Source organism: Empidonax traillii, unplaced genomic scaffold (assembly GCF_003031625.1).
Source record: "Empidonax traillii isolate 1590-97213 ecotype Southwest subspecies unplaced genomic scaffold, ASM303162v1 scaffold1028:size206112, whole genome shotgun sequence".
Classification (NCBI taxonomy): domain Eukaryota; kingdom Metazoa; phylum Chordata; class Aves; order Passeriformes; family Tyrannidae; genus Empidonax; species Empidonax traillii.
In genome coordinates this window covers 182,295-206,112 of record NW_020956221.1, presented here as the reverse complement: position 1 = coordinate 206,112, position 23,818 = coordinate 182,295, and the positions used below count along the sequence as shown (strand labels likewise).

At 42.0% G+C, this 23,818-nt stretch overlaps 1 protein-coding gene across 1 annotated transcript in view; it reads left to right on the top strand.

Moving 5' to 3' along the window:
• Positions 1 to 114: 114 nt before the first annotated feature.
• Positions 115 to 23,818, top strand: part of ATXN10 (ataxin 10) — a gene marked incomplete at its 5' end in the record, with an annotated part of 36,584 nt that continues 12,880 nt past the window's right edge. Inside the window, 5 exons of the mRNA XM_027904254.1 lie at positions 115 to 225; positions 4,722 to 4,887; positions 7,698 to 7,800; positions 8,770 to 8,945; positions 20,579 to 20,642. Of these exons, the coding sequence (XP_027760055.1) occupies positions 115 to 225; positions 4,722 to 4,887; positions 7,698 to 7,800; positions 8,770 to 8,945; positions 20,579 to 20,642 (620 nt within the window). The remainder of the gene's footprint in view (positions 226 to 4,721; positions 4,888 to 7,697; positions 7,801 to 8,769; positions 8,946 to 20,578; positions 20,643 to 23,818) is intronic.

Sequence of the window (23,818 nt, the reverse complement as noted above, 5' to 3'; positions counted from 1 at the left end):
AATTATTTTGTGGCTATGTCTTTTAGCAAACAGGAGCAAAAGCAAGTCACCCATTCATGTACAAGTAAAACTAAGCAGCACTATTTGGAATAAATGTAGATGCTGCTTTTGTAGCACCAGTAACACTTTCCTTTCTTCCTTCAGGTTCCTGATTGTTACAGACCATTTGCTGCAATGTCCAGAGCTGGTAAAAGCCCTCTATGCCAAACTGAGCAATCAAGAAAGGTAACCCCAAAACCCAATGTGGCTTTGAGTATTTAGCATTCCATATAGAGTATCCTGTTCACATGATTGAAAAACTGTGTGGTTTCAGAGTTGGCACAGAATCTCTAAATACATGTTTCTATGTCAGTAATGGTTTTAAATTGGTTGGTTAACATTACAGCTTAGCCACAACTGGCAGTGATTTATGTAGGGTTGCAGAATCCAGGTTGGCGCCATTACTTGGTAAAGAAATACTTCACACACACACAAAAAAAGGGCAGGATTTCATGCCTGGCTCTTGATTTCAGAAGAGCACCACACCCTACAGGGTTTTACAGCTCCATTAGAAACGTCCTCAGCTGTTCATACTTCTGTTGTAATGACAGGAAATTAAAAGGAGGTCTTTGCTAAAGCTGCAAGTTTGTCCAGTACTGGTGAGCAGAACGTACAAAACCCACATGTGCAGGTGCCTGTGATTGCTTATCTTTCCACGTTTCATTGCTCAGAGGCTTCAGCGAACCTTCGCCTTGAAGAAGCATAGCTGGTTTTCCTTCAGATGCTTGAGTAAATGTGTGCTGGATTGATGGGAAATGGCCATTGCTATAGCGAGAAAATGTTCACTTACGATTGCTGTAATAGAGAATTGGGGAAGATAAAAAGGTTACTTTAAGGCAATGAACTTTGGGAAACCCTGTCCTAGAATTCTACAGCTCCTCCAACTGCTTGAAGATCTTGTCTTATTTGTGTGTTCACCATGGCTGCTTTGTTCCCCCTCTGCTCAGGGAAGGTGTAAGTTCCCCCTTCATAGTTTTTGCATAGGTGAGAGACAAAGCACTAAACAAAACAGTGCCTTGACGTGTTTTTTTCTGTGTTTTGTTATGTTTCCAGTGTCATTATGAATGAGGGTACAGGCGCTGACTGGAGACTATAAGGAAACAAAAGGGGTGTCAGGCAAAGAAAGAGTATGTGATGGTTTTGAACCGTAAATTAAATATCATTAATGTATAGGGATGGGATGGGAATGGTGAGGAGGGAAATACTGCCTTCCTCCATAATTCAGGATGACCAAATGGGAACAAGTATGAGCTGAGCAAATATGTGCCTGGAGGTAGGGGCTCCTTAACCAGCTGGTGGGAAAGACTGTTTTAAGTGGATGAGCTGGGTTTAATTCTTCTGGGGAATACCATGAAGGGCAGGTGGTTTGTATGTTTTCATAGTGCCCTTGAGAACAAGCAGGACTGGGTGAGGGTCCTGGTGTCCTTAAAGCAGTAGGTGTAATCAATCTCCAGAGAGGTGTGGGCTGATTTTGTTTCACATCTCGTGGTGCAGATGGGGATGGGGTCCCTTGGCTGGAGGGCTTTTGTTGCAGGATCACATGGATGATCCCATGAGGTTGTGACAGTACCTGCTGGTTCTCTGAAGAGGCCTGTTGGAGAAGCGTTTGGCCACAGTATTGAGGCAAAAGAGTGGAGATTCTTGAATTTTTTAGCAGATTGGAGATGTCCCTGCACGTGTGTGCAGGTATTCGGCAGAAATATTTAGGAAAAGCCTGTTTTGCTTTCATCCAACTTAGCCTTGAGCACGGACGATGGTAAGTTAATGCCTTGATTGTCTTAATTACATTGCAGAATCTTCAGGATGTGTACATCTGTGTTGTCCCTTTTAGGAAGGGGTTTTTCTGTAATTAACAGGAAGAAAAATGCAGGGGAGTAGCTTCAGGTGTTTCTAAGCTGCTCGGCTACTTGCACCTCTGGGTTTGGTGTCTGTGCTGTGCCATGGGGGGTGTCCTCAGGGAAGGATGGAGCCAGAGATCCAACTGCCTGCCGGGAAACGGGCACTGCAGTCCCGTGAGTGGCACCTCTTTGTGCTCGTGTTCAGTCTCTGTCCCTGGCAGTGCTCACAGACACAGAGTAGCACTGAGTTACAGCTGCTCACAAATTTACCATTTTGCATTTAATACAACGCTTGCAAGCATCATTTGAAGATGAAGGAAGTGCAAGTTTTGAGGAAGGACCTAATTTGTCTCATGGAGCCGTTGCTGTCAGGGAAGTGTTTCGGCAAAGAGGAGTCCCAAGTGTCTGGTACTCAGTGTCTGGCATGCTTGATATAAACATTGATGATATAATAAAATCAATAGAATTTTACACTGTTAGTTTTAGGCTTAGTGAGACAGCACTGTATTTTGTAATAATGAGCTTCCAGATTTAAATTGCACTTGAATGCTGTGGTTTATTTGCAGGCTATAGGAGACAGAAGTTTGTTTTACTGATGATTGCAAATACTTTATTGTAGCTGTTCTAAGTTCATGCCAGTTTAGTCAGCATCAAGAAGAACTAGTTTAAATTTGGCTAGAGGAAAGAAAGCAAGAGATTCATAAAATGTTCCTCAGTGGTACCTAAGGAAAAGGAAAATGACAGGGCATGATTATTTCCAAATAGAAGTATAATCATAAATAAAATATACAGAATTACATTTTAGATACTGAACTGAGTGCTAGAAAAATTCAGTTGGTAATAACAGTTGTCATATTTGTTGTATTCAGCTCCAAGTATATACATATTTGTTGTATTTAGGCAAACAAGTAGGAATAAACTCTGTCATCTAAATGGCTAAACAGTTGTGAGATGATTTAAAGGAAATGGGCAAATTGCATTGTGTGGGAGAACTAACTTGGAAAAATTAGAGTGAGTCTTGTAAGAAAACTGAGAGAAACAATAGAAGAAAGGAATGTGAGGGGTTTGCACTCGAACAAAGCGTGTTGCTCTCAGGAAATTATTGGCTGAATGGCAAGACTTGCTTGAAATTCAGGGAAAGATGGGCACGTCCTGAATGACTGTGCCTGGAATAAAACTCAGGAAAACGGTTTGACTTGAATGCCTAAAGAGAAGAGGAAACTTTATAAAGAAATATCATGCAGGTGGTGTTTTAACATCACTCCTGTTTTTCTGGAAGGATTATGGTTGTGGAAAAAGGCACCAACTTATATTACAGGAGGAAGAGTCATGCAAAGCATTCCCTATTGGCAACCATTTAATCTATTGAATAGTTTATGTGGTGACCCTCCAGCTTGTTCACAGAAAGGATTGCTTGTCACTTCTAAATGGGTATTATTTGGATTATTGGTGCAACAAGAGCTGACTAGAATCCTGCCAAGCAGGAGGTAGTGTTTTACTGGAATAGCTCCTGTGTTCATAAAGTCTGCGAGCAGCCTGTGTTCTCAGCTGAGCACATGCTGGGAAGGCCCTGCACTTGGTGTCAAGTGACCTGTCAAGCCCAGCCCTGTCTGGGGGTGAATGACACGTCCCTTGGGTTTTGTATCGAGGGCCAGGTGGGAAAGCCTTGGCCTGTGAGGGGTGTTGGGGAGTTGGGCTCTGTCAGCCTGGAGATGGACAGGATGTGGTGCCCAGCTGGGACCTGCAGAGCAGCACCAAGCAGAGCCTGGGAGAGGGGGCTCAGCCTCCTGTCCCAAAGGAGCCGGGAGTGTTTCTGTGCCGCCGTGTTGAAAAGGTTTTTGTGCTCCTCCAGAGAATGGTTTAGTGCAGCTGTATCAGTGACACCGAGGGCTGAGTTCAACGAGGACTGAGGAGCTGTTACGTGATTAATAGGGGTGGGTTCTTGGAGGTTAATAAAGCGGTGACCGAGGTTTTTCCATGGAGAAAGGCATTTCTTTTCCCCTCCTGACAACCTGCTTGGTAAATTTAAAAGAAAAAGCATCTGAACTATTCCACATGTTTAAATGTTGGTCCTTCCATCTGAATTGCAAATATTTCAGTGAAAGAAAGCCCTGAGCCTGTTCCTGAATCCGTTCAATAAATAGTGCCCTTTCAGGCTGAGAGAGTGACAGAGGGACTCGGGAGCGCATACGGAGCAGGGATCATCTGTAGGAGGGCCTCTGCCACCTCCAAGCCCTGCTTCCACTAAATGCTTCCAGTTTGCCCTGACACCGTGTAGGGATATTGGAAATAAAGTGACATTGAAGCTGTTAAGAAAAATGACCCAAGTACACTTTATAGAGGAGCTTCATTGTGTATCCACTTACTTGCTGGCTTAATATGCAGAGTGATTCTTACTGAATATACAAGTAATTAACTTGGGTTTGCTTAGTCCATAAAGTGGCAATTACAAAACTGTGAAGAACAGTTGATGTGTAAAGTACATATCAGTTTTTATTTTCCTGTTCGTGCTTTTTTGAATTGGTTTGGGGTCATGGGGGAGGACTAGTGAAGGACTGGGGACAAGGCAAGGGTTGTGAAAAGCTGCTGTTTTCAAACAGAAGCTGACAAAAAGTCTGTGTTTATTTTGCTGAATTTAACAACAGCTTTTAAGAGCTGTTTTGGTGGAAACTTTAGACTGAGGGAATGTGCAGTCCCAGTAACATTTTGTTAGGCCATAAGAAATTAGCAATTCAAATAGACTTGAGAAAAAAACCCCTGACTGTCTGGCCAGATAGTATTAATTGAAAGATTCTACTGATCATTCTCTGGCTTGGTGATTAACAAGTTGTTTTATGCTTCCAGGGTTACTTTGTTAGAGCTGATGATGTCGAAGGTGAGCGAGAAGAGCTGTGTTAGCAGCGAGGAGATGAGGGTGATGGCGAGACACGCCGCCTTCCTTGCGGGCTGTTTCCAGGAGCAGTGTGGAGCTGTGCTCAGGTTAACTGATGCAGCAGGGGCAGAAGATGAGGTATGACTGATTACAGACTTTAAAGTGGTGAGTCCTCACTGCCACTGTGACCCAAGGGGCACTTGTTACTTCCCAGTTTAGGTTGGTAAAGCAGTGGCAGAGTGCACTGTAGAAACATTGATCTTAAGTGCTTTTATGTGATAATGTTAAACAGTGTTGTACTTGCTGACTTTTTTGTTTGTTTAAATAGGCACAAGGATTTTAAATTTGAGAGCTGTTATGAAAGATACTAAGAATCCCTTTATGAGGAGATAATAGTTTTATGTGTTAAAAAGAAAACAAACAGACACAAAGCAACAACCACACAGTAATCTCTTCTTGTCTTAATTGGCTGTTTCTGGAAAAGGTACTAGCTTGGCAGTAAGAGGACATATACTGAGGCAATTAGTTTTTTTGGTTTTTCCCCCCATTTTTTTTAATCCTTTGTGGTTACTTTTCAAGTATTCTGTGGTTTCGGTTCTTGGAAGAAACCCATTCGTTTGCACCCAGCAGAAGGAGGTCTCTCTCCAACTTGAAGGTGCTGGGGCAGCAGCACTGTGAATATTACTGAGTGACCTGCCTGACACTGACTTCTTATTCCTCTCTCACATGGACATAATGTGCTGTAAGTTGAGTTGTCAGTGTTTGTGGGAAGTGGGGCTCATTGAATGAACACCGAATATGAGCCCTAATAACTGAGTAAATGGAGGGCAGTATGTGTACATGTGCACTGTGTGTGTACATTTGTTCATAACGTGTGCTTGCCATGGGAAAAGAGAAATTCCAGCTCAAATTCATAAAGCTGTTTCTCTTCTTACAAGAAATCATCAAGAATTGCATTGATCTCTCCTTAATTGTGTAAATATTTTAGGTTTTGCATAAGAGTTGTACTTGACTGCAGAAAATGCAGTTGTGCGTGTGGAGTCTGTCATGAAAAATGCTTCAGGGAACGTGTGTTCCACTGAGCTCAGCTTTGCCTGGACTGCACTGTGGCCCTGCAGCCAAGGGCCTTGGCCAGGCTCTGTCCCTGTTATCTGCCCTGGACTCCAGAACTCCGAGGCCACATTGAAAACTGCCTTTTGGGAACAGTCCTTGGACTGGCCTGACTCCCAAAATGTTGTCTGGGTGTCCCATCCACTGTTTAATTTATTATATGTAGACACTGCCTCTTTTCCTTAAGGAACCTCAGGTTTGTAGCTTCCATCTTCAACCCATGAGAAGTTAATCATATGCTTCTGCAGTGCTTAAACCAACATTTAAAATAGCTTTTCCATTCTAAGCCTGACTTGGGCATGAGTTTGCTTGCACTAACTTTCAACCATGCTTGCAAAATAAAACCCTTCCCTGGACTTGAAGTCCTTATTTCATCTCTTTATAAGGAATATCTTTTCTGCATCTCTCAAAATATGTTAATTTTAAAACTGATTATTTCCTTATTTGCTCTTCAGATTTCATCCATATCAAGATGGCTCTCCAGATTTCAAAATATCTGGGGGGTTTGAACTTCAAAAGGAAATATTTTCCATTACTGCCTTCCTTTCATAAAGGTGAAAGGCAAATCCAAAATTTGGTTGAAAGCAGGGGAGGGAGCCAACCAGAGATGTTTAAACAGTTTTTTTGAAATTACTGAGTTTCAAATGTAGATAAGAATTTGGGAGTTCTTTTGTGGTTTTTAAATAATTTGTTGCTCTTAAAAATTGTGAATAGCTAGTTACTGTCTCTGAAATACAATTGGAGTGTTCCTAATTAGTAGCAGAATGTATTTTTACAGTCTGGTTGTGTGATGTTGAAGGCAATTTACTGAATAATTTAGAGCAAGACTTGTACCTTCCTACACCTGTGTAAGATAAAAAATGGAAATTAAGCTTTAGGACCTGGATCCTGTAGTGATTTGGTGTCTTCAATGAGCAAGGAGTGGATATAATCATAGTACTTAATCACTCAGCACTATTATTAATGATTTTAATTACATTATATCGATTATATGGATTCACAAATATTGTCCTGTGGGTAAGAAAGCCTGTCTTTGTCCTGGGCCACACAAGGCAGGAATAGTTCCTGTGACCAGTGTCTGAGCCTTTTCATGGCTGCTTGCAGTTCAGGTACCACACCTTGAGTGGGGTCATGGTGCAGCCCCAGCCTGGCTCCTGAGCAAGGGGTGGTGTCCCAAATTGTGCCACGTGCTCATAAGGTAGTTTCTCCAAGTGCTGGACTGTCATTATGAGCAGCACCAACGTATTTTCCACGAGAAAAAATAATTCTCTGGCTGAATAAATAATATGCAAATAAAATGGTGTGTCTCGTACCTCACCAATATGCTGCGTCTCTGATCCCAACGCTGTCTACCCAAAAATAATGTAAATTCTCGCAGCCAAAGTTCATTTGACCACAGAACTTTACAGAATTCCTGCGGATAACAAATTGGTGTCTTGCAGGCGGTGTTTGTGTCTTTAAAGCGGGGCACTCCGACTGAATAAACTCAAAGAAAACATTTATACAGAAATAATTTTCTCAGCTAGCAATTTTCTGTATTTCTGCTTTTGGAAGCTGCTGTGTTTTTGTTAAAATTTTATCCCTTATGGCACTGTTTTGGTTTCCCCATGGTTTTTCAGGCACATATAACACTGTAGGAAAGAAGTTATTGCAGTGTAATACATTATTGTTATTTTAGAAAGACGTCCTCATTTTATATAAATGTGTTCTTGGCAGTTTTAGAAGACCTGCAAAGAACCTGGGGTGCTTGAGAGTTCCTGCCCCCAGTTTATATCCCCGGGTTTCTGCGCTATGATGTTCGTCAAAAGCATGTTCAGAACTGCCCTTTCCATTCCCAGGAAGCATTGGTGACAATTTGTCTCCTCGATGTCCTGTGTGAGATGACCTCGAGCAGTGGGCAGCTGGAACATCTGCAGGCTCTACCTGGTTTGCTGGAAACAGCCATCGGTGAGTGAGCACCCGGGGTTTGTCTGGTGGCTTCTCCACCCTGGGGGCTCCGGGAACGAAAACAGGATTTCCACGGCAGGTGGTCATTACGATTCTGACCTTGCCATAAAACAGATCAATGGGAGATGGGGTTAATCTGCCTTTTCAAATATTTGATTTGTTCCTGGAAATTTTCTGCCCCTGTTGCCCAACAGAGCCTTGATTCAGGTGTCAGCAATGTGCTGTTTGTACATGGAGCGGTGCGAGACGCAGCACAGCTGCTGCCTCTGTTCTTCCACTGGCTGGATGCATGGAAGAATTCCCTCCAGAAGTACAAACGGGGCTTTTCCTCCATACCTGTTCCCTTCCCAAATTTCTGAAAACTGAAACTGAAGTGCGGTGTGAATGTTACTAACCAAATTCAGTGACTTTTGAAGGTCAGTCTGAAAGAAGCTAAGAAAGAGCAAGGGAAGAAAAAAACCAGAATGTTCCAGACAGGCTCTGTGTACTCAGGCGGGAATGAGGAGGGGGTGCACATACCCTGACCTGTGCTTTCTTAAGTCTCAGCACTTTCTGAGGCTGAGGTGTGCCACCATTTTGTGAGTAAATTGTAAAACCTTATGGACTGTGAAGAGAAATAGGTTAAAAAAAAAAAAACCCAAACCTCTATTGTTTTTAGCAGTGTATTTGTGGTGCCAGAATTCTCAGCAGCCTCTTCAAGTGGAGATGGAGAGCAGCAGCCTTCAGACTTCATGTCTGAACTGTGTTAGTGTGTAAAAAGTGTGTAAAAATCTCCTCTTGGGGTGGTCTTTTATGGTTGTACTACCACAAACCACGACAGGAAGCCGACTGTCACGGTTCTGACATGGTGCTGAGGATCTGACACCCTGTGTTGTTTAGCTTTGAGCTCAACAATCAGTAGTGAAGCTCTGTGCCAAATGATACTGATTTCCAGGTGGTGCTGAATTAAAGTGGTTTTGTTTTCTGTAGATACCCTGAGATTAACTCACCTCGCTGGGAAACAGGCTGTCAACGTTTTCACTGCCACGCATGCTGTGACAGGGCAGGAAGAAGTTTCACATCCAGCCGTGGGTTTTAAATCTCATCTCATTCGTTTGATTGGAAATTTGTGTTACAAAAATAAGGAAAACCAAGACAAGGTGAGTTTACACATTGTTCTGGCAGGACTCTGACATGTAAACAGGTGCCTGACCTTGATGTGAATGGCCTAGAAATAGAAGTTGGAATTGATCATGTAAAGGAGGTGATTTTTTTGTGTGTGTCTTTGAGTTACTATCACAATTATCCTGAGGGATTTTTTTTAATAACAAGACAGTGTTTTCCTGCCTAGCTTTTACTTCAGTCCTATAGAATGCAAACCAGTGCCTAATTCCCTTGTGGTTCTCACTTTTGCACTTTCTTTAAAATGTCTGAGACTAAATTTCAAATTTCAACTTCAATTTGAAGGCAAGTGGGTGGGAATTGTTACATGAACTTGATTTTAAATCTTTGAGTTAGTCCCTCCATTTTTCATGTCACTTTAAGAATGTAAGTCTGCTTCTATCAAACCACTTGGAACCCTTTATTTTATAATTACTGTATAGAAAATCAGTTTTGTTTGCACAGTGAGGAAAAAGAGGAAAAGGCAGCAAGCTTTAAATGTGAATTTTTTTTTTCTTTGAGTGATAAAATATGTGGCTTTCCTCCAGGATTTGTTAGACTAACTTAATTTCATCAAGAAAAGCACTACCCAAAGTGTCTTTGTCTGACAAGTTCTTATAGTGTGGTCTTCTAAATGGGAAATATGGAAATGATCTTCCACTTCCCCGTTCATATTAGAGTATATAATCAAAGTCTTTAATATTTCCGAAAAGTTTTATTAGTCCTGTTAATCACTCTTGCATAGCTCTGTCTCTGACCTGCTATGATGTAATATGTGTTTGTGGAAGTGAAATACATTTTTGTGGAATACCTAATGACAGTGGAGGGGAGGGGGTTACTCTCATTTTGAAAGGGTTGATTTACTGCTTATTGTTCTCTTTTGCTGAGATTTTCAAAGGTCCCTGGAGCAATTAAGCAGGCTTAGTGTTTTCAGTGGAAGTTGAGTATTAACTTGCTATAAACTGCCTGAAAATTTTATTGCCTTCTAGTGTCTTGAAAATTACTTAGATTCTTACGTGTGATACCATGGAACACTCTTTAAGTGCTGTGGAAGCTTCAGAAATGCTGGCAATGTGATATCCTGTCTGCAGCTTCCCTTGGTTTGATACATGTGAATTGGTTCAAAGAAATTAATAATAAATTGGTGAGTTCCCTTGAAGCTGCATCTAACCTTGTTCCCTTGTACATGGACGTCACTCCTTTGGCATTTTCCTGCCAGGCCTGTTCAGTTGTCTCAGCCCTGCCTGTTCCCCGCAGCTCCAGTCATGAGGAGCTGATGCAGTTCGAGAGGACATTCACTACTGCCAGTTCTTCTGGAACTTGTGATTTAAATGGAGTATTCAGCGTTGCTTTTTGATTCCAGCTCTGGAATTGTGCAGTTTCACAAGCACCTCACTCTTTAGTGCCTTTAGAATTTGTAACTGCTAAAAAGAAAAAACACTCAAGCTTACAGGTAGCTTTGTAAATTTAAAACTTAAAAATGTCGTTTTTAGTTCCACTACAACAGATCAACCTGGTGGCAGGTGATGGAGATTCCGATTCAAGGCTTTTCTTCTCTCACCTTCTGACCCACCATCACTGTCATCCTGCTCCTGCAGGCTTGGCTGTAAAAGTGTCGGCCTGCCCCTTTGAAAATCAGCTTCAAACAAAACGCTGGTTATTACTAAATTCCTGGAGAAGTCTTCAAAAAATAATCAAAAATAGTGACTTGTAGGACTTGAAATTTTTTTAAACCATTTCTAATTTTTATGATTGCATTTATTTTGGTACAAATTTCATCCCTTGGGATGTGCCCTCCAGCTCTCTTCTGATGAGATCTGTTTTTCTGTAACGGACTTGCTGGGAAGAGTTGCTGTGTCTGGGTAGGTTTCCTTTAATGATACTTCACTAACATACATATCCTTAATGTAGAGTAATGACACTGTCTTGAAACAAGAGCTCTTTCTAGTTTTCAGTTGGACCCTGAAGTCTTGACTTCTATAGGCACAGGCCTGTAATCAAGTTAAAGAAAGGAAATAACAATAAACCAAACCAGAACACTTAAATTTTTATAAACAAATGGCTTAGTGCTTGAGTGTGTATATGTACATGCCTTGTTTTGCACAGTAATATTTTCAGGTACATTGACGATAGCAAAGGATACATTTATTATGGCATTCTAAAAACCATGTGAACGACACCTTTACACATTAAAAAACTTAGAATTTTGTTCATCATGGATGTACGAGTTCAGCCAGAAGCTGGCAATTTTACTTTCATAGTACCTGCAGTTGTTATTACCAGACTACAAGACGTTTAGAGACAAATACTCAGAAAACCCTCTGGTAATTGTAATTTGGAGGTAAATTAAGAAACTGCTTTGCAATCTCCTTATGTACAGAATCATGTATCATCTCGCTCAGTAGCCTGAGGCATCAGCAGCTTTCAGCATGAAATTTAGTGCATACCTGAGTTACTGTATATCATGCATAATAAATATATGGCTTTTATAGACATATAAATCACAACATCAGGAGCCTTGTTTTCTAAATGTAAAGTTGATCTTAATCTCAACAAGGTGGCTAAATTTATCTTGGTAAGAGAATCTGATCCTGTGCAAAGGTTATGCTTGGGGAATCGTTAGAAGAAAATGTGTGTTCTTGGAGTTTCAGGTAAGTGCAGAGGATAATTACTCAACTTTCTGTAAGTCTGGGTTGTGAGCAAAGAAACAGTCAGTGCTGCAGGAGGGCTGGGCCAGTGCAGGGGCTTATTCTGCTCTCATGGGTTGCTGTGGCTGTAGATAAGGGCTGAGAGGGGGCAGGTACTGAAACACTGTATTGGTGTAACCAATTCTAATTGGCTGATTGCTGAATCCTTTGTGCTTTGGCAGTTTAAGACTTACAAAAATATAATGGAAATGTAATGAAAACTTTATGCCACCAGAATCGTGCTTTGTAATGATTGTCAGTGGGAAAACTCTCTAGCAAGTATTTTTGTCTGCAGTTCCAGTAGCAAAAGGGGTGAAAGGTGTCAAAAATGCTGAGCAGTCATTAAAAGATCAGCATTCAGATTTATTTTGGAGTTAAAAAAGAAACACTGCTACTGGCAAAATCCTGGAATCGTTGAAGGTTTGATCCTGTTTTTGTAAAAACTGTAAGAAAAGACCCCAAACCAAATTAAAAACCTTTCTGCTCTGCCACGTGAGGAACATGGAACACTTGAATAGTGTGCACACACAGGGATTTCCCCCACTTATTTAGCTGAGCTGGTCAACAAATCACAGACTATCAGGATGGTTTGGGTGGGAAGGGGCTTTACAGGAAGTGTTTAGACCAAGATTGCTGTTTTGTACGGGATTATAAAATAAGAAGGAAGCCAGTGAATTACTTTGGCGTGAAGAATGCTCTGTGACTTGGAGGTGTCATGGAGGAAGAAGTTACTGGGTGGGAAACTCTCCTGAGATCAATCTCAGGAGAACAGTGCATGTCTAAAGCTTCTTCAGCTTGAGACTCCCTTTGCACCTGCACTGGCCTCCTCTGGACCCACACCCAATAAAGTGAGACCACATCTGTTAGTCCTGAAACAAAACACTTCTTGTAATTGCAAGATTTGGGATTGGTTTGGGTTTGTCCCTTTCCAAAGGCCTGTAGCTGTGTTATTTATGTGTGTCTCAGAAAAGGTAACATTTCCTATAAAGCAGTGTGAAGTTGGCATTGCTCAGAGTGGCAGGTTATTTACTGCAGCATTCGGGGCTTCTGTGGCTTCCCTGACTGCTCTGATTTAAAACACAAGCAGCACACACCATTAAACTGTCGGCTGGCTTTAGTAGCCAACTGAGTCCTGGAGTCTCCCATTTACCATTTCTGCATGATAAAGACATTTTACAGTCCTTTCCTGGAACACTTTGGTTTACTGTGCTTTAAACTACTGAAAAATTTACTTATCGTGAAGGCTGGTTTTGTACTTAACACGTAACAGAGTGCACATCCTTTACACACGTACTAGAAAATTAATGCTTTGTTCTTTGACCTGTCACTAAAATCTTGGAAGCTCTGCCTGCAAGACACTGTGGAAGCAGAGAATTGGGAATGCCGTTGATGAATGTCTATGTGCTGTTTCCAGTCTTCTAACCTACAAACTTCGTCCTTTTCTTCTTTCCTCCCAGCCCGCCTAGGCTGTGAAGACTGGGGTGGTATAAACATGCTCAATAACTTATTCTTTACAGCTCCTTCAAAGAATTTATCACTGCTACAGTCTCTAACAATTGCAATAGGAAACTCCAAGGAATTACGGGAAACAGCCCCCACTTGGGTGGCTGTGGGACTTTGCTCTCAGGCTGGAGGCTGTCAGTGATTCAGTGTGCTGGGTCTTGTATTTATTCATTTCATGTCACCAGGAAATGCAGCAATCTCTGGCACAAAGCACTGCACGTTTTGAAATCATCCTCGATATTTTCACACACAGGGTTTTCATCATTTGAGCATTTGCTACAAATGAAATTATATGTCTGACATTTTCTTATTTATTTATTTATTTTTTAAATCCTTGTTTCAAAGTGAAATGGAACGAGAATGCTAAGTAATGCTGAACACAACAGAAGTCATCAATAGAGAGTGGAACATCTGACTGGCATTTATTTGTCCTTACTGAATTCAGATATTTCCAAGAAAGAGTTGTAATCCATGAGGTTGGGAGTGGAAGCAGTTTTGTAGTGCAGTAGTGATGTGTGAGAGTGATGACATATGTGGCCTCTGTAGGGGTGTGTGTTCATCCAGACAGGGTATGAGTTTGGATTGCTATTCCTCCTTTTCCATTCCTACTCTCTCCAAGCTATAAGCAGCCAGCAGTTTTCAGGGATTTCAGCTGGAGTGTGTTTCAGGAGCAGCAAGGCAGGTGTGTGCAGGAGAATGAAGTACCAAAGCTGGCATGAGAAACAGAGCAGGGAGTCTGACAGAGTCACAGGCTGTGGTGCTGATTTTTGGCTGTGATCGTGTGTGGAACACTAATGAGGAAACCTTCAACAGGAATATTCGGTGGTAATGTCAGTGATTTTCAGAATGGGGATATTTTATTGGAGTGCCTGGAATGTTGTTCTGGAAGAAGAGCTATCCTGATGTAATACAAAATGTGAAACTGAAAAATAAAACAAAAAACCCCCAATAAAACCCAACAAAACCCACCAAACAAACAAAACTCAAAACAAAAACACCCACCCAAAAATCACAACCCAATACATGCAACCAACAAAACAAAGTCCCTCATTTTAATTGAGAGATTCATAAAATGCTTTCTAAAGCTTGACAAGGGAGACAAAAATACCATACCTACCAAAACAGTGGCAACTTGCCAGAGTGACTGGGAACTTCCTATTACAATGATGATTACAGTGGCTGAAAGGAATTGTGTGACTTAGTCAACCTCTATCCCTGTTTTTTCAGAACTTTGAAGTAATTTGAAATCTTCAGTTCTCTCTGCTTTGGAACTAGATACAATTTTGGAATTTTGATGCTCTTGTACATGTTGTGTTTAGTCATGTGGCTAATTCTTACACTTAATTTCCTTTAACTTTCTTTTTGTTCTGATGAAAGAGGAAAATTAAGAGAACCTGTTTTATAGCAGTGATTGGAAATCACCAAGCTGAGATTGTCTGATTATTGGTTTTGATGGACAGAGAACTGGAGAGTGAGTGACTGGAAGTACCTAAAAGTGTGCTGTGGTGTTGATGCAGATTTGTACAAACTCACTCAGCTGGTTTGAAGTGCAGGATTTCATCCTGGATGATGCTCAGTACTGTTGTTCTCTCTCACTGCTGCTGCCAGGACAGGCAGGAGTGGTGTGTCTCAAGCGACATCAGTCTTGTGTTGGACCTCCCTTTATCCAGGTCAGGTCATGGATCGAAAACAGAGCGAACGTCCTGCTCCTCATGGCAGCCTCTCTTTGTTACTGAAAAGTGCCTTCTGGTTCAGGAACTGTCCAAGGCACTGAGGAAAGTGGAATTGTTTAAAAATTGTTTAAAAACCCCAAAAGTTCCAGTTGTGTTACTGTCTTTTGCGGGAACCTATTCTCAATTCTCGAGTGTTTATATTGTCATCTCAATGGCTGGAAAATCCTGTGTTTTGTTCTTGGAAAGACCAGTGGAAAAAACTATTCAGCAGCTGAGATGGCTTGTTACTCTGTCCTGGTAGCTGGACACTCCAGTGTCTGCTTGGTTTGGCTCAGGCCTGGTGATATGCTTGGTGCCTTCATCTTCCCTTCCCCTTCTGAGGGGCCAAACCCCTCATCTTCTAAACTAGCTCTCTGCAGAGAGTTTCAGGACAGCACAGAGATGTTTAGATTCTAAGACTTTTTTTATTATAAGGGTTGCTTCTTATGGGAGAGTTGAAATAAACCCCATGTCTCTCTGGGAAATAATGCCAGAAGAGGGAGAATGTATTTGACATTAATGTAGCAGGAACAGCAGGTTTTGTTGTTGTGATTTCTGAATCTCAGCCATTGAAATTTTCAGTGCCTGCTTACCTGCACAGTGTAGAGGGGGAGAGTGTTCTGGGGACATGGTCTTGGCTGAAAGGATCATAAAGGTCCCTCTTGGCTCCCAAAGTCATTCCCACCAACGCAAGGAGCTCTCAGGCCAGCTAAGCAAGTCTGCTGTGATGTCCTGGAGAAAGGAGCCTCTGTCCACAAGTATTTCAGTGGATCCTCAGGATGTGGTGAACTCCTATAATAGACCGATGGCCGCAGCTCCTCTGTTCTAAGCCAGAGTGCCTGGAGTCTGCAGTAGGCCCGGGAATCTGCTGGCACCAAAGGATTGAAGGGTTCTTTTGTCTTTGGGAGTAGAATCTCCCATGTATCTCCTGTCGCTTGTGCAGCTTGGAAAAGCAAAAAATCCCAAACCCAGGACTCGGAAATGAAAAGAATGAAATAAGTTTTTTGCTACCGTCATAGGTGTGGAGGAGCTGTTTGTGAACCTGGCCGGTTGATACATTCCTACTTCTATTAAGCTGCCCTGTTACTCACACTGAGTGCTGGATTCTGCTCAGATGTCTAATCACTAATTAATTACCTACTTGTTGAGCAGGTCATGAAGGAAAATAGACTGCTGTTGGTCAGCCTGGGTAATGTCAGGGTCTGAGGGGTGTGTTTACGCTGTATTGCCATTATGTAGTCCTCATGTGGTACATTCAGATGGTCCTCCATTAAAAGGCTTAAAAGTATCCTTAATGATGACCAAAGATTGGCAACAAGTCCCCAGATGTGTGTAACTGGATTCGTTTTCTTGGGTGTAATTCATTCTGGTGTCATTTCTGACTAAGAAAGTCATGCAGACTTAGGAGACAGAAGGGATTGGAAGGGTCGTAACCATTCACCTGCCCAGGGCAGGACCAGGTGGAGTGTTCATGGCTAAGGTTTGTCAGGTGGTTTGTGGGGACCTGTCTGCCCCAGGAGCCTGGGACTCGTGTTTCAGTGTGTTACAGCTCTGGGCATTCTCCAGTTTAATCTGTCTGAGGGATACAGGGATCAGAATTATTGTTAGACTCCTACTTTTAGCCTCGTGAGAATCAGCAGATAGGTAGATGAGCAACCAAAGAGGTGCTCTTGGGAGGGAAAGTTGTGCAGTGGCATTTTGAGCCCAGATCTGCTGTGGACTGAGTGTGGTAACTTGTCAGCACAGCTGTACATGTGGACGAGGTGCTGCTGCTTGGTGGGCTTGGTGCTGTCAGCTGTGTGACACAACGGGGAGCATTGCAAACAGTGAAGCAAGGAGCCAAGTCCATAAAAATGTGAAATTTGCCTGTTTTGTTGCTCCCAGAAACCTTTTAAGTTCCATAATGTGAATTGAAATTGAATACTGTGGAGCTAAACATGATTGGAGACAGACTTTGTGTCTGGTAGGAAACTGGTGATGTGTAATGAATGTTGTATCTGGAGGTTTTCCATATGAATGGTTCCTGCTTGTTCCTGGGCTTTGACTCATTTCTAGAGTACGTGTTTCCTGCCCTAAACCTCTTTTAACCTAGAGGTTTGTCTTTCTAGTTTTCAGTGCTTACTGGTAATGATTAAAGAGAGGAGCAAGTGTTAGCATGGGATCAAGTGTTAGCATACTCAAACTCTAGTTCTCTTTTATTTCTGAGAGTGCATTTCCTTTTGCTTATCTATAGTTTGTCCAAACTCAACTTCTAAGAAACAGGAGTATTTCTGTGCCTGAAACAAAGACCTTTCTCATTCTGCTTTCTGTGTCAATTGAAGGCTGAAAATCAGTCGCGTTCTTGCGAGAGAGCAGTTCATGTTCTAGCTGGTGTTATCTGAAGGCATGAGTGTTCTTTTTGCAGAACAGTACTCTTAGTTGACTAGGTAGTATTTCCAGTTCCTGAAGTGTTAATCATTCTGTGCAGAGATTTTTTTTTTTTGATTATTTTTATTTTTTCTCTTTCTGTCAGTGCAGTTGCTGGACCTGGAGATTGTGTTTGCATTTTTCCAGATGCAGGCAGATCCAGCAACAAGCACTGTCATGCTTGGAGAATTTGCATTCTTCCTCCTGAGCTTGGCACTGTTGCTGCTAGAAGGAAAGATTCACTAAATAGGCTACAGTTAATTTATACTTTTTCTGGGCTCTCCTGTGATTGATTGTGTTAATGATAATGGATTCAGTGAGATGTGTTAACACAGACCAGTGTGAGCAGTTCCATTTATGAGACAGACACCAGAACAGTGCTATTCCTTAGTTTCTGTCTATACTTTCTCTCAAAATCTGGATGGATTACAGCCAGTTTCACACCAGCCACTAGGTGTTTTTTTCACAGGATACTTTCACACCATATTTAAAGCAGGATTAGAGTGTTGTGCAATATTGACTCCTTCCCTAAGCCCTGCAGAAGATCCCTGCAAAAGGTCCCCTGCCTTGCTCTGCACTGGGCATTTCACAGACAATTGTCTTCGGAACAAAAACTCCAAGGCAAATAACTAGTGGGAAAAATTTCCTGAGCACTTTGAATTGGGCAGTGCAGTTCCCATGGTTGAGATGTAGGAGGATTCTTGATGTTTACCACATTTTTGTGTTGTGGGAGGTTACAGGGAGATGAGAGTGAGAAAATGTGAGAGACTCTCAGCAGTGCAGGTGGGACCCCTGAGTGGGATGGTGATTCCCCCCTCGGACTGTCTGTGGCACTCTCGCTGCAGAAATGGCTCTGCCCTGCACAGCAATTGCTGAACTGGCTCACATTGCAGCCAGACCATTACTGAACACAGGCACACGTTTCAGGGTGCCATAAAATGCCTTTGCAATGGATCACTGCTGGTTCAGGAACAGCTGGCATGAACTGGAACTTTTCTAGTGCTGGTTGCTCAGGATTTGGTCTCTTCATCTCAGGAGTCACTCAGGAGTACACAGATTTGTCTTGGGTGGGTAAATTGTAAGGGTTTTTTCCCTTCTTCATTTCCCTGCGTAGGAAGTCCCAGGTGACATACTAAAGCTGTTAACATGGTGACAAAAGCTGTGCCTAAGTCGAGCAAATGACGTGTCCAGTTTAATTATGTGATACTCAAGAGTCTCTCGAGTCAAGAGACTCTAAGGGTGGGTGTGAGGCAGAGGTAGTTATAGTAGCAATTGGTTTGTACATGAAGGTATCATATCACTAAGGCTGTGGTTTGCTGCTGCTGTTCCTGCTTTTGAAGGAATCTCATCATATTCTCACAGCAACTTTTTGAAGCATGTGTGGATTTTAATTAAAATCTTGCTTTCCCCAAATACTTACTTTGTTAACCAAAGGTCTTGTTTGAATTGAACTGGAGCAGATTATTGCATTGTTTGTTTCAGTTGACAGCACTTAATCCAGATTAATTTGTGCTGTTCAGCGTTTCAGTGGTGGACAATAAAAGGTACCGTTGAAGGCACATCAGGCTTTGGCTGCAGCCTGAACATCAAAGAGCCAGCATTTCCCCAGCACGTGCAAGTGCTGTGTTACTGAGAGGTCACTGCTTGCTCAGGCTTTGAAGTGTGATATCATACGTGGCCTCTGGAGAAAGCCCAAAGATTTTGTGGATATTTTTAACCCTGTGTTATTAGCTGTACTTCATGTAGGTAAAGCTGTGCATGTCAGCACAGATGTGGAAGTTGGGGTTTAAGACCTGACCGAGCTCTTTGCTTTTCATACGTGTCTGGCTTGCCTGGCTGCGTGTCCTGTGTGTCACTGCTGCTTTCTCATCTTTTAGCTTGAGACTCTGCAGTAGGATTATCTGAAAGGACACTTGTAAGAGGGATGTGCTCAGATTTGTCTCTGAATTCAGTTTTACTGATCCATAGGCTGTCGGGGATTTCACCTCTAAATCTCCTCCTACTTGACTTACTTCTCTTATCACAGAACTTGCATTTCAGAAATATGATGATCCTACAGTGTAAAATTTGGGATTTATTGTTTTCCTTGGTACAGAAAAATGCATCTTGCTTGGGACAAAAAAGATGGAAGAGAGAATCTCATCATCAAGCCATGACCTAAATTCTGTGTAAATTCCTTTGCCTGACAGTTCTTGATTTGAGATGAAATTTTAAGGAGTTAAAGAACTCAAGATTTGGACAAATATAATTTGGCTATCACAGAATGGTTGAGTTTGGAAGGGACTTATGGAGGAACCTTTTGTCCAACCCCCTTCTTCAATGCAGGTCAGGTTGCCCAGGGCCATGTCCAAGTGCCTTAAAGCATATAAATAATATATGGGTATAGGAATATAATCAGTTAATCCTCATCCTCTCAAGGTTTTTTTAAAACTACTTTTGTAATATAAAACTCCTATGTCTTGAGAAGGTATTTTCAAGGTTGAAATTTTGCAGCTAGTTTAGAACAAGGTTTTGTTTAAGTACATAACACTTTGTAAAGCTGTAACTGTGCATGCGTGATGTTGCAGTGAACCTTAGAAATCTGCACAAATCTCGTAGGAAATGTGCTTCTCTTAGATAATCCTGCTCCATATTTATTGTTACATCAGCTTGTCCCAAGTTCTGGGTAGTGTGGGGGTGTGGGTGAGTGTGTTAGGGTTATACTTGTTATCTCACACACACTACACATGGATCAGTGAAATTTGTGAATTCCCCTGTGTGGGGTATGGTCAGGAAACAAAAAATGCTAATTCCCATCTTTGCTGGTTTGCTAATAACATAAAAAATACATTCTCAGAGGAGAAATGTCAGTGGCTCTTACCTGATATAAAGGATTTGTGCTTGGGCACATACAGGTAACACGTGATTTCTGAAGGTGTAGGAGATGTGGCTCCCTGTGAACTTGGGTATGTGGGGAGATGTATTTTTCAACTTTTTTTTCCCCCTATTTTTCCACTCAGCAGTTTTTCCTGGTTCTTCCTTCTGGAAGCAAACATGAGCTGTCAATGAGCATGGCTTGTCTGCCTCCATGTGAGAAGCCCCACAGGAAATACCTCAGTCAAACACAGGCTAAATGAAGGCAGAATGTGAAATTAATGTCTACTTGTGTCACTGTTTTTTGATACTCACTGCTGACACCAGATTTACTCTGTAATGCATGGTAGTTGTTTAATATTTTTGATGAAACATCCCTGTTACCTTTTTACATATTTTACTTATTTCTTGCATGAAACATCATTTGTATTGTTGAGACATCTGTTAAATTAAACTTCTGTTTTTATTTAGGTGTATGAGTTGGATGGCATCCCCTTGATTCTGGACAACTGCAGCATTGATGACAACAATCCCTGTATCCTTCACAAAAGAGTTCTGTTTTTTGAGTGTGACTCACGAGAAGAGGTGTGGGGTTTCACAGATGGATGCCAGCACCGCTCTCACTGCGTGCCCAAGTGTGACTGGCATCAGGACGTTCTAAGTTGTGTTTAAGTGGTTCAGAAGTGAGCAAAGGCACAAATAGGCTTTCGTGATTCTAAGTAAGTTGAACTGTGGTTATATTCTGTTTCCTAAAATAATAAATATTGCTGGTTTGTAAATGTCAGTTCAGAGAGCCAGCTGTGACAGAAATCTGATCTCAGACTTTGACCATTGTGTCAAATCTTGGAGCCTTTGCTTCCATTGAAGTATCTGTTCAGGGGACTGAAACAGTACCCTATCAATTCTCTGCACTTAATAAAAGGGGTTGGGGAGGTTATTGTAAGCACAGAGTCAAGGCTAACAAGCTGTCCTGAGAACATGTATAATTGAGAAAATCAATTGTGCTAATTACTGAAATGTTGGGAAGATTTTAATATAAATGGCATTGTGCTTAATAGTAATTTTTCCTGGGGTTTAAGAGCAGAGACTTTCCAAGACAGATTGCTGTTAGAGGGAAATAACTGTATATTGAAGAGAAGTGGTTGTTAAGCAGAGTTACCCATCTCTTCAAGCAGCACACAGGGATCCTGCCAAGTGTGTTCAGTGAGGGATTTTCTGCCATCTGATCATTAGTTCTGTGTAAGTTTCTGGTAAGTGTGTCTGGAAAGCAAATGCATTTCCTTTGTAGAGTCATGTCAGGTTTCATATACTGAACACATGAAACAGGGTTTCGAAATTAATTGTTAAGAAAAGGGTCACTTTCTAACAAGTATTAAAAAAAAAAACACAAAAAAAATTGTGAAAATGTTGCATATTCTCTCAATTGTGTGCTGTGTAACATCATCTACGTATAAATGTACCTTGAAATAATGTAGATGACAGCACAATGCTAACAAGCTGGGTGGAGGAGCAAGGAGTGTTAAGCATCCTCTGAGTTACTTTATTGCTTTATGTGCACGAGTTTTACATTCCTCACTGTTCCTGTACCTGGAGACCTGGCAGTGTGGCTCTGGACAGGACACTGAGGAGCAGAGTTGCACTTCCATGGAGCAGTTCAGGGAAGAGGCACTGTTGGATGAGGTGGGAAGGGCAGGGAAAGTTCCCTTTCCCTAATCAGAAGAGCAGCCCTGAGAAAACTGGGTAGGGAGCTTTGGTCCCCAGTGACTTCTGTGCTGGAAAGCACAGCTGTGCAACCACTTCTAGAGTGTCTTTCTAGGATTAATCCTTCATTTTAGCTGTTAGTAAAAGAGGATAAAGTTGGAAGCCTTCAAAGCTAATTTACGATCTTGAGTGAAATGAAAATAAAATACCCTGGGAGTCTTTACTGCGTTTTGAGCCATGTGGGACTTCTTACACCTTTCGATACAGGCTGACATTTTATGACTACACCATAAACTTCTTAGCAGAGGATAAAACTTTGTTTACTTGGTTTTTAAAGACATGGTAACACCTCCTAATGTGAGCTTTCAGCACTGGTCCATAGCACAGAGTACTGGGGGATATATGGATGAGTGAGCAGCACGTGGGCAGAGAGGGGACTGGCCTGCTGTGACAAGGTTTGCTGCATCAGCGTTTGGAGTGCAGCTCCTGGCTGCTGCTCTGTGCGTGGCTTTGACCTCTGGCTGTTCCAGGTGCTCTAACGTGACGTTAGTGCTCCCCTGCCTCTCTCCTGCCTCTAACATTCCTCATCTGCGGCCTTCCCAGCGGGTCTTACACGGAAGCAGAGGAGGAGTTTGCAGTTCAGGTGTCTCTACTTTCATCTGCTTTGCAGCATATTCTTGTGGACACCACAAACCAGGTCCTGAGCAGCACGTGGGGCCTGACTCCACTGCATAACAATTGCATCATCTCTGAAGAGATTCAGCTGTTTCTTTGCTCTCTTTGTGCACCCCAGTCCTGCCTGGCACAAATCCCAGAATCACAGGCTGGATCAGGCTGGAAGGGACCACAGTGGCTCATCTGGTGCCACCTCCCTGTTCCAGCAGGACCATCCCAGAGCACATGGCACAGGATTGTGTCCAGATGGTTCTGGAATATCCCCAGTGAGGACACTCCACACCCTCTCTGTTCAGTGCTGGGTCACTGCCCAGCAAAGAAGTTCTTTCTCACCTCCAGGTGGAACTTCCTGGGCATCAGTTCCTGCCCGTTGCTCTTGTGCCATTGCTGGGCCTCCCCAAGCAGAGCCTGGTCCATCCTCTGACCCCTCCCTGCCTCCAAAGTACAGGTACAAAATTTTCTAAAGAAAAAAATGTAACTTTGGTGGTAAAAGTGATAGGATTGTTTTCCTGGATGAAAAAAAATAATTCCTCTAAAGTATGCGATTCATCAGGAGAAACCAGACTGCCACGTTAGATGTTAAAGGAGCTCTTTATTACCTTTGATAGGAAAAATTCTTTGATAAGTCTTTTTATTTGTAGCGTATGGAAGAATGCTGCAAGAGGAAGTGGGTCTGCTCTTATCCTAAAATAAATTCCTTTGTAAACCTGTCATTGCCTTAAAATGGCATGCTGTGAGATCCTGAACAGTTCATAGAACTGCCAGGGAGTTTGTGGCTTACAAAGTTCAACTGACACGTTTGCATTGCTCTAATTAATTGTTTAAATTCATCTTTCAGTGCCCAGTTTGGGAGAACTGTTACCTTGTCTGATTACATCTCAGACTTGTAACCTTTACATTTATACTAACAAGTAGTATTTTCCTTCAGAATATTTGATGAGTACAAGCAAACAAAGCACCACCCTCCTTAGTAGCAGACACCAAGATGATTATGGGCAGTTAAGAACAAATTTTGCTGTACTTCTCTAGTTATTCAAATTGGTATTTTAAATTTGCAGCTACTACAATTTTGCGTGTTTCCAAGTAAATTCAATGGAGAAATGCTGTAAGATGCCAGATTTTTCAACTGTGAGCTCTTGGGCTTTTAGCACAGGGGAAAAGGTAAGCAGAGTGAGACTGGCGTTCATTATAGACCTTGAGGCCTGAGGAGTTAAACTTCAGAGGAGGTTGAATATCACTTTTTCTATACCCTTTAAATCTTCTGTCTGGGACTGGCTGCACCCTAATCATAACTGCCCCTCTTTATTTAAAGGAAGTCAGGCTGTTTCGAAATAG